This window comes from Arachis duranensis, chromosome 10 (assembly GCF_000817695.3).
Source record: "Arachis duranensis cultivar V14167 chromosome 10, aradu.V14167.gnm2.J7QH, whole genome shotgun sequence".
Taxonomy (NCBI): domain Eukaryota; kingdom Viridiplantae; phylum Streptophyta; class Magnoliopsida; order Fabales; family Fabaceae; genus Arachis; species Arachis duranensis.
The window spans coordinates 103,536,646-103,547,746 of NC_029781.3; the positions used below are offsets into that span (position 1 = coordinate 103,536,646).

Here is an 11,101-nt window from a genome sequence, read left to right on the forward strand (position 1 = left end):
CAAGGTTTACTTAATTTTTTTATAGATCTTTCTTTATTTTTTATTTGTATTTTGCTGTTTTGATATATAATTCTGATACCATGTTATAAAATTATTAATATTAAAAACTTAATCTAATGAAAAAAAATAATATAAATAATTATATTTTTAATAATTAATATAAAAAATAATTATTTTTATTGCTATAATATTACGTAATTTAATATATCTGTATCAATACATCAAAATTAAATCGAGAGAAAAATGGTATACAAAAAGAAGGAAAAGCAGCACACCGTTTAGGCAGAAAACAGCTCAATGCAAGGTGAAGGTGTGTAGTGTCTGTGTTGGTAGGCATGTGATGTTTCTTTGGGCATAAGATTCAGATGTTAGTCAAGAAACCCCTCCATTGTTGCTGTTCTTGTCCCATAAACATGTTTCTAATTATTTTTATTAATTTTACTTGTTAAAACTTTGTAATTATTACCGAGTCTCTAATTTCTTACCCTTTACCTTTTAATATTGCATAGGTTCATCACTCCTCTCTCCCCGGCCCAAGGTATCTTCTGCACGGATTTGGGGAAAATATTATCAGCATGTTATATATTTAATTTGTATTTAGCAGCTTAATTACTTTTTATTATTCAGGCCATGTAACTATATAGTATACAGTTTAATTTTGACATATATACAGGTATAATATAAAATATAGATTATATATATAAAAAAATATATATTTTATAAAATTATTTAATCAAATTTTGATTTTTTCTCATTATTCAAGTTATAGATATAAAGAAATCTCATTATTTTTATGTAGTGTGACAATACGAAATTAGATGCTTACATAAAACATTATTATAAGCATTAAATATATATTATAATGCAAAAAGCAATCACTAATAGGGTATATTTAATTGCCAATGAGTAATAGCTCAAATGGCATAGTCTTTCCATACTCAATAAAGAGGTTACGGGTTCGAGTCTCCTATTTTTGGTAAAAAAAAAAGTATATTTAATTGTTTTATAATTTTTTATTATATTTTCTAATTCAACATAATAACAAGGATTAATCTACCATAAATTTGAATTTTATTTAGGAATTTGTTGTTGTTGCATGCATAATACATAATCAAATTTTTTATATTTATTTAAGCAGATTAGTAAATTTAATTACTAGATTAATTTAAAGAATAGTGTTACATATACAAGTTATTTAGGTTTACAAGTCATACAAGTTGGGCCAAACCACACGCGCTACTCAACAGTTTTCATTAGCGTGCTTTGCGTTCCTCCGCCTCCTCTTCTTTCTTCTTCTTCTCCTTCTTCTTTACGTTTCTTCTCTTTTTTCTTTGCGTGTTTCATCTTTATGGTTATTTTTTATTATTGTTGTTGTTGCTGCATTTTTTTCCTCTTTCTATTTCTATTGATTTTGCAATATTATGTATTTTTGTTTCTTTGTTTGAGTTTTTCTCCCAAAAAAAATTATAAGAAAACGAAATAAGAAGATGAGGAGGAGGAGGAAAATGAATAGTTTTGAATTATGTAGAATTTATCAGAATAAAAATACACCCAAAATTCTTAAAAATGCACCCAAATATCTTCGTGTTACATCCAAATTTGTTGCAAATATAGAAAAATGTTTTCTCTAATACTGCATTTTTTTCTTCTTTTTTCCTTATTTCTTTCTTTCTTTTAGTTAAATGAATGTAAGTTCATCATCTTTCAAGTAATTTTGCAACATTATGTATTTTTTCTTCTTCTTTGTTTGATTTTTTTGTTTTTATTCTTGTTAAGAGAGTAAAACAAGAAGAAACTTGAGAAGGTAAAACGAAAAAAAATGAATAAGAAAAAAAAGTAGAAGAAGATAGTGAGGATGATAAAAAAAAAAGAAGAAGCAATAGAATATGAGGAAGAAGAAGACTTTTGAATTATGCAGAACTTATCAGAATAAAAATACACCTAAAAATTCTTAAAATACACCCAAATACAAAAAAATATTTTTTTCAATGTAGAATTTTTACATTATATTCAATTTAAACCATCAACGATGAAACATTATTCACCTACAGAATTATAAACTACTAACGAAAAAATTAACTAGAAGAAATTCCAATGAGAAGAAAAGGAGAAAAATGAGGACGAGAAAATGGTAATGTTAGTGACGACGATAACGAAAGAAAAGAAGAAAGACGAATGTGCAGTAAAAAATGAAGAAGAAGAACGTGCAGTAACAACTCGAAGGTGGTGTTGGTGATGACGATAACGAAAGATATAATAACGGCTCAAAGTGCGTGAATATAAATAACTTATAGAGACTTGTATAGGAAAACGCTTGTATGTAAAGAATTACTGTAATTTAAATTAGTTTATTGTTTCGTAACTCTTAAGATAGATACTTTTGAGGGTAAAATAATATTCTAAATGATTTGAATGTGTATAATTAACTTAATTAGAGCGTAAATTTATGCAATTGCTAGGCCTTTAAGCATCTAAGCACATATAAGAAATAATAGAGAAGTGCAAGCAAAATAAATTAATGATGAAAATTAGAGCATAGTATCTTGTAGTGTACTTGAAACTTTGATCTATTAACTGCAGCCATGCCTTGGTGTGAGGCACTAAGCTAGCTGGCCAGAACTTTTAAATTGTAAAGTTGAAATAAGAAATGCACAATTTCTTTGGAATTAATGCTCTCCCTTCTGTTGGTGGCATGTCACATAGGCATATTCCACACACCATCAAAATTGTTGAATGCAAGAACAATAGCACCATTCAAAGTATGACTCCTAAATTTAGGTTAAAATCATTTGGAGTGCCAACAATTATTGTTTTATATCCATGCATGCATGTCCATCATCAAAAGATGATACATGTCTACTATTTAGTTTTTGATATACATACAAAAGTACATAGAAACATACTATATATATGCACATACCACTATACCTTTTTTTTTAGAGTTAAATCAAGATTTTTTTGTTGTTGTCTAGAGTTAAATCAAGATATAAAGGTAAATAAATACGGAGAAAGTTTATGGAGTCAACAGTTTTATTTAAATTTGGCATCCAGTATTTAATCAGAAAAAAAAAAGCAATTTTATGTTATTAAATATAATCTTATACCATTAAAAATATTAATAATAGTTAATTAATGACTACAAATTATAAAATTTGTTAATTCTCTAACACTTTTCTTTTATATATTACAATAATTATTATTAAAAGATAATAAAAAATTAATTTAAATTGTCTAAAATTATTTTATTTAATATTGTAATTATTATTAAAATAATTATATAATTTTAGATATAATAAATATATAATTATAGATATTATGTGTATAAAATTATAAATATTATATTATATAAAATAACTTTTATTTGATATTTTTCTTTTTAATATTACCGTTTATATGATTATGAAAATCATCAGATTAAATTTTCTCAAATAAATTTCTTTTAAAATTTTAAATCTTTGAACATTTAACTTTAACGATTTTAAGATGATTTGATTTTCACAACCTTGCTACTTTTGTTTGTTTGTTTTATCTTGTTCATCATAAAATAAAATAATATAAAAAATTGTACCTTCTTTATATATATCTATATCTCTGATATGTGTTTATTTTTGTGTGTTATATATATTCTCATAAAGCGTTACACCCTAAATAAATGACAATAAGTGCTCCATATACAAGAAGATTTACAACACGCAAAAGTTGGAATCATACATACAGTAACGATGATATGATGAGCAAAAATAATTATTAAACAAAAGAAAAGAATAAAACAAAAACACACTTACATATCAAAAGAATAATGTACATGCATACAATAGCCACACTAGCTGTCTTCTATGAGAAAATCCTAAAACTCTTCTGACAAATAAAATCTATGGAAGATTATCTATACATAGATATATCCATCCATGAACTATAATATATATCATGCTGTTATGGAAGAAGGAAAATATGGTATGTAACCCAGTCAATCCTAAATTAAATTATAAACAAGTAAAAATTTGCATGCAGTTATTTTTACGTGAAGTTGATATTTAAAAATCGTCAAATAATTTAATAAGTTTGACTAAATTATCATCTGACGATTTTTTACTATCAACTTTACATAAAAATAAACTGTACGTGAATTTTCACCTTATAAATATATATGATTAAATATGTCTGTGTCTTGTCATAATAATCTTGGTAAGAAGTTATAAATCCCAGAGGCATAATTCCAAGTCAGAGAGAGGAGGAGCAACTACTTCTGATGATGATGATGGACCGTCATACATTAATAATGCTCTAATATTATTATTCCTTATTCCCATCATATCCTTCTTGTTTTGCTGAATAGTAATATTATAATCTGATGATGATGCAAACATATTGTTGGTGGTGGTGGTGTGTTCATCATCATAATTATTAGAAGGATCCATGAGAGGTGGGAGAGAAGAAAAATCTACAAGATCATCATCCTCAATTGAGTTCACGTTCTTCATTATCCTAAAGAGGCCAGATGGAATAGTTGGGTTCAATTTTTCTGTTGTATTCTTATGGAAAACCCTCGACACAACCCATTCCTCCTGCAAAAGAGAAAAGCAATATTTGAAAAACAACATATACAAAAATCAAAGTGAAAACTCAGATACAGTCGACTTTACGTGAAGCTGATACCTGAGAGTCTGTTAGATGAAAATTTAATCAAATCAATCAAATCATGTAACGACTTTCAGGTATCAATTTCACGTGAAGTTAACTGAACCTGAGTTTTCACCAAAATCAAATAATCTTTAAACAGTTTAGTTAAATATATTAAATTATTTAACAGTTTTAAGTTATTATTTTTGAGACTACATATATATAATTAGGTGACCATTCACGTACACTTGTTATTTTTATAAAATTAATATTTAAAAATCGTTAAATAACAATTTAATCAACATATTAAATCATCTAACAATTGAACACAATTGTTGGTGAATTTTTACTAAAGAAATTGATGAGTACCTTAGCAGGTTTAGGGAGGTTGTAAGTAGCAAAAAGGCCTTCCAATCTGAATTCATGCATAACCCAATTGGTTTTGTGTCCATGAGGGGCTCTACCTCTATAGAACACAAGGGTTTTCTTCATACCAACAAGGTTTCTCCCTTTGTAAATCTCTTTGTCTTTTCCTGTGGCCTTCCAGTAGCCGGATTCCGTGGCTCGATTCGTTCTGATCCCAGTTGGGTACTTTTTATCTCTTTGCCAGAAGAAGTACCAATCTTTCTCCCCCATCTTTGCTTTCTCTAAACATTCACAATAACAAAACAATTTAATCAAATATGTAGTTTGCTTTCACGAAATAAAGAGAAAGAAGCAAGAAATGGTGACTTACGAGGCAAGTCCCAAGGCTCACACTTATTGAGATCAACTTCTCCAATGGCAGTTGCGGTGAAACTTGTGTTCAAAACCTTGTGAGTGAGATAATAAGAGATGATCTCCTCATCTGTAGGGTGGAACCTGAAACCGGGAGGCAAATCCAAAGCATGATTATGATCTTCCGCATCCATTATAGCGATGAGGAATTAATTATGAAGTGATGAAAGATTAAGAAAGTAAAATGAAGGGAAGAAGGTGTGCTTAAATACACAAGACAAGATAGAGAAGAGAAGAGATACACTACACGCACCTCTCACACGTTACGCTTCACGGATCCGTGCTTTGCAAGCCACTTCCTATGCAAGCTTACAAACATAATGCATTTTTTTAGTGGTGGAAACTCATGTGCAGTTAACTTTACGTGAAGTTGATAATTTAAAGCTGTAAGATGAAAATTTAGTCAAATCATTCAAACTATCTAACGGTTCTCACCTATCAACTTTACGTAAAGTCGACTGCATCTGAGTTTTCATCTTTTTTTATTTCTATATTATTCTATTAATTACGAGAAAATTGATAGCTAAGAGCCGTTAGATGATAATTTAGTCAAATCTGTTAAATCATTTAACGATTCTCAATTATCAACTTCACGTAAAATTGACTGCACCTGAATTTCTACCGTATTAATTTATGTGTTATTAATTTATGTGTGTAAAATTTTAGTAAAGATAATTACAATTTATATGTACAAAATTTTTGTAAATATTTTTGTAAATTATTTTTAGTTAAGTGCTGGTTAAAAATAATAATATTTAATGACTATATAGTATTGTTGTTTAAAAAATATACATAAAATAGGGCATGCAACATTATTTTTCTTAATTATTAGTATACTAAAAGTGTTAGGATAGAATCATAGAAGTCTGGACCATATTTCTCTTTAAAAAAAGCTCGTGATTCGTATTGGTATATGTTCCACGGTTCCACCTATGTTGTTTGTTGGCTATAACTATATATCTAATTCTCTACCCGTTTGAAAACGAATGTGATCAAAGAAAATGGCGATAATGAAACGGTGGTGTATCCTTGTGGAGTGTGGACCCTTGCTTCCAAGTCCCCACCACTTTTTTCTTGGATTCAGTTGAATTAAATATTTTTTTTTCATAGCCTTGTTTCCATTGCCGATTCTCCATCGTACTCCAACACCTCTCAAGAAGTTTTACTGCTCGAGGGTTAATTCGGAAGAAGAAAACACTAACATATACATGAGGACAAATAATTTGAGTGAAAGCATCTAAGTGTTTGTTTTAACGTTGTTAAATCGATAAAAAAATATTTTTTAATAATTTTTTTAATTTTTTAATGTATTTAGTAAATTTTTAATAATAAAAAACAATATTAAAAAAATAAAAAATATATTTTTTGATTATTTAAATATAATTGATAAATAAAAAAATTTACATAAAATATTTAAATTAAATATAAAACTATTTTTATTTTCATAAAAAATCTTTTTAAAAAATTATTAAAAAAAGATTTTTTTTTTTAAATCACATTCAAACAAACTCTAAATAAATTATATTATTTAATATACGTTTTTTTATGTAAAACTTCTGTTGCCTTTTTAACAAGTTTAAACTATTAAGTAAAAATATATAAATAAATAACTATATATTATCTAAAAAGCGTATTAGCTAAAGTTGTGAAAAAGTGTAATTCTTGTCCTAATTAATTAATTCTATATTATTTGCTCTTTTAAAAATATAGTAGTAATTTTAGTAGTAGCTGCTGCTTTAGTTGAATATATATATATATTTGATTTGTCTATATTCTTGCGCAGCTTTAGGTGGGTGATGGTGGTTGTTTTTTTTAGCTAGGTAACTACAATTTCTAATATGGTTCGGCTATTTGTTGAAAATATTCTGAGTATGTATATACACATAATTGACGTTTGAAAAAAAAACAAAGATATAAAAGACTAATAAGAAAATAAAATATTTAGTGTATAAACAAATTTAAAACATACTTAGGTTTATATAACAATAGTTAAAATATTTAATATGAAATGTTAGTTGCTGCTTCCAAATTATTAGGGAGGTATATGTACGTAATTATTATTAAGTAGAGTAATTTTCTTCTAAATATACTACTAAAACCTTTTTTTATAGTGCAAATTTTGGAATAGGATTCTCCAAACAATAATACAGCTGATTAAAAAGCATTATTATTGCCTCCTTTTGAAAAGAATCCGAAATTATAATACTTTTTTATTTTATTATTCTATACAAGATATTTGATTATTCTACTGTAATAAATTTGATCATTTTTATTAAAAAAAATTCACTCACACTATTTCTCTATATTTCAACCAAAATATTTAATTTTTCACTCCCTCAACCATGCAAATCACATAATCTCACAAATCAAAATCATAAAATGTCCAAAGCTCATAAGTCATAAATTAGATACGCATAACTTCGTTTTTATTCTTCTTCAATTCTAATATTATATTCTCATATATTATAATAATTGTATTTTCATGACATACACCATCCTCAAATGAAATCCAAACCCCTAAGATTTAAATTAGCTACGCGGTCTCTAATGGGTGGATGATATTAACATTAATTATTAACTTGTGAGACAATAATCATATCTAATGATACGGAACAGATTCCGCTGAAGCATTCTTTATTTTATTCAACATGTTTATTACTTTACTACTAATAGTAACTTTGTTAAAATAATTCATATGAGATAATATAAAGTAACTAAAAATAGAGATAAACTAAATAAGGAAAACGTGTGGACCCCATTCTAGGGTTGTAGGTTCTAGACCTGACATGACATGGCTTATTATGAAGCTCTTATTTAACTTGATCTTAATAAAAATGAAAGTTTGACTTTTGCTCAACGAAAGGAAACGAAACTGAACAGCAAAGCAAAACGGAAAAGGGTTGGTGTTTGCCATAGATAGAAGAAGTAGAACTCAGAAAAGAGAAAAAAAGGGTGACGTTTTGTGACGTAGAGAGTGAATGCTTGCTTGCTTGGTAGCTAATTGTTGGGTTTTTTCTCTCCTTTGTGAGGCCCAAGCCCAACATTTTGGGGGTGTATTCTTGCACCCTAGTGTCACAACCCTAATTCAGTTTTTGAGGGTTATTGAGAGTGATAGACAGTAGCCACAAAAGAGAGAAAGAAAGGGAAAAACAGAATTCCCGTTTTTGTCCAAAGCAGCAAATTTCAAATGGCAGTTTCTCAGTTGTTCACCGTTGGATCGGCTTGAAATTTAAACTGCATATTCCTATCATCTTGTTCTTCATTCTGATCGGTGGAGATGTTGATTGGAGATTTGCAGTAGGAGAAATTGGTTTCGCAAGAGAGAAATTAGGTTTCCCGTTTTTACACAGAGCAGAAATTTTGAAATGGAAGTTTCTCATTCTTTCACCGTTGGATCGACGTGAAATTTGAACTGTAGATTCTTCACATCTTGTTCTTCATTCTGAACGGTGGAGATTTTAATTGGAGGTCTGCAGAGGGAGAAATTGGCTTCGACATCAGCTCTATTTTTTTGGATATATTTTATCTTCTTGCCTCTTATTTGTGAGCTTTGGTGCTTTGATGTTTTGGCTGTTTATATGCACGTTTTTGTGCTTTGTTTAAGACTCTCTTGTACCTCATTTGATTATAGTGGAGCTATTTCATTGGTCTGGACGACCCGTGGTTTTTACCTCTCACATTGAGGGGGTTTTCCACGTTAAAATCTTGGTGTGTTCTTGTTATTGCTTTACTTGCTATATTTGCTTGTTATAGTTGCTGCCATATTGTGTTGTGAGTGCTTCCATATTGTTCTTGTGTTGGACATTGTTGTCGTTTCCGCTGCTAGGCTCTTTCACTAATTACTACAAGGGAGAATCTAAAGACTATGCCCTATGCCCCTATCACTCAATCATTGGCGCCACCTAAAATAACCTCAACCGTCCGATGCGAAAACTGTCAAGTTATCCACCGCGGTTATTATGTTAACGAATATTCGGTGCTTCCTCCTCTCTTGCGTGTAAATAAGATGTTGATGTTGCAAAACTTTTTATGTTATTTAATTTTAGTTTGCCATATTGGTATTTTAGGAAGTAAATTAATGAGGAGACTAAAATAAATAATTTTAAATTTTACAGAATAAAACTAAAATGAAATATTTTTATACAAATTTATCTAATAATTTTTTATTTTTTCTTACTTATCATCTTAAATTTTTGGAAAAAATAGATCATGATATTATATCAAAATTTTATATTCAAAAAATTTAAAATGACATTATATCATAATTCTATATTCAAAAAATTTAGAATTCGATTTTGAGTGAACCCAAAAACATCAGTCAAATAAAGACAAAAAGAATTTATGTAAAAAATAAAACAATCCAAAAAAACCTACCTAAAAAAACGTACTAGAGATATAATCATCCATTGAAACTACCTCTTAGCCATGAGAGACACATAGTGCATCAAGTGTCATAGCAAACACATCAAATTTAATTGTGAATAGTAATTTAGTAGCAATTATAGGTGTATAATGACACTAAAAATTTGTAACAGTGACTCATCTTAGGGCATGTTAAACTAAATTTATCTTGTTACATCATAACATAATTAATCAAACACTAAAACAGCACATTCAGCAGTAACATTTTATTGCAATTAAAACTGAAACGACAGGAACGAAGCCAATAATTAATTGCTTCCATGAATCAACCAAAATTGGAATAATATCAATATCACCATTATGTAAGTTTGTCTCTACCTATTACAAATATGAATGAACAAAATGAATCGAATATGGGAACTGATATTTTTCCAAAATAATTACAAATGAAAGTTGACGAGTCTATCTTCTATTATTATTAAAACAAAGACCCGTTTCTAATTTCATTTTCATCTCTGAAAGACTTGTGATAGTACTCCGTTGGAGCTGTATTTTGAACGAATAATTCTAATAGTAATTGGTTTTCATACTGGCCATATTACGTAGATGACACAGCTTCTATGGCGCTGCCGAGGGGCCATGCTGCTTCAACAAGAGCATCACGGTACTGAACCTTTTTCACCAATGTAATCGGTTGCCGTGGATCGAGACCTACAGATAAACCGAAGAAATCAGGGAAACAAGAATATAAGGTTACTAAAATTTTGCATAATCCATCATTGTAGCAAAACCTACCAAATCCAGCTACAAGTAATGTATACTGGTATACAAGATCCATGCATAAATATGGTAGGTTCCCCTCCTCCACACGTTGATAAGCTGATTTTGCTTCCTCAAGTTTTGTTTGACAAGCTCGCTTAGCTGCGACCTCGAAGTCCACAGGACGAACTTTGACAATGGGCAAGTTTGGATCGGCAAAACCCGCCTATGAGTGATAAAGTGATTAGCATGGCAATATTGTTAAATTATATGATTCCATGAATATGAATAATAAAATACCTCAGCAGCACGGTCAAAGAAAAATGAGGCAACAAAAAGGTTTTTCTGTCCATCCCCGCCGCCACCATTCCAAATCCCTCCGAATGTGCACTTCATATGTGTACATTTTGACTCATTAACTTTGAGAGCTTTAAGAGCCATGGTTTCGCATTCATTCAATCTTGAGCCAGATGGGGAGGATGAGGAATTGAATGACTTTCCTCCATAATTGTAATACCCTAAGTCGAACCAAAACGATCTAATTGTCATTGGATAACATATGCTGAAAAATGCACAAGAAATT

General features: G+C 29.1%; 2 protein-coding genes across 2 annotated transcripts; both read right to left on the reverse strand.

The window, feature by feature from the left end:
* Window positions 1–3,765: 3,765 nt before the first annotated feature.
* LOC107471734 (NAC domain-containing protein 87) lies at window positions 3,766–5,577 on the reverse strand. Its single transcript, XM_016091225.3, has 3 exons — window positions 5,357–5,577; window positions 4,990–5,267; window positions 3,766–4,565 (listed from the first exon to the last, which is right to left on the reverse strand). Exons 1-3 carry the CDS (start codon window positions 5,529–5,531, stop codon window positions 4,194–4,196), a joined length of 825 nt encoding a protein of 274 aa, XP_015946711.1. The 5' UTR covers window positions 5,532–5,577; the 3' UTR covers window positions 3,766–4,193.
* A 4,476-nt stretch (window positions 5,578–10,053) lies between these two features.
* On the reverse strand, window positions 10,054–11,036 carry LOC107471931 (apyrase 2; the record flags this gene model as incomplete). The annotated part of the gene is given in 3 exon segments (XM_016091473.3): window positions 10,054–10,470; window positions 10,555–10,744; window positions 10,819–11,036. Coding segments are annotated over 3 exon segments (521 nt in total), but the record flags the coding sequence as incomplete, so codon positions are not given.
* Window positions 11,037–11,101: the final 65 nt, after the last annotated feature.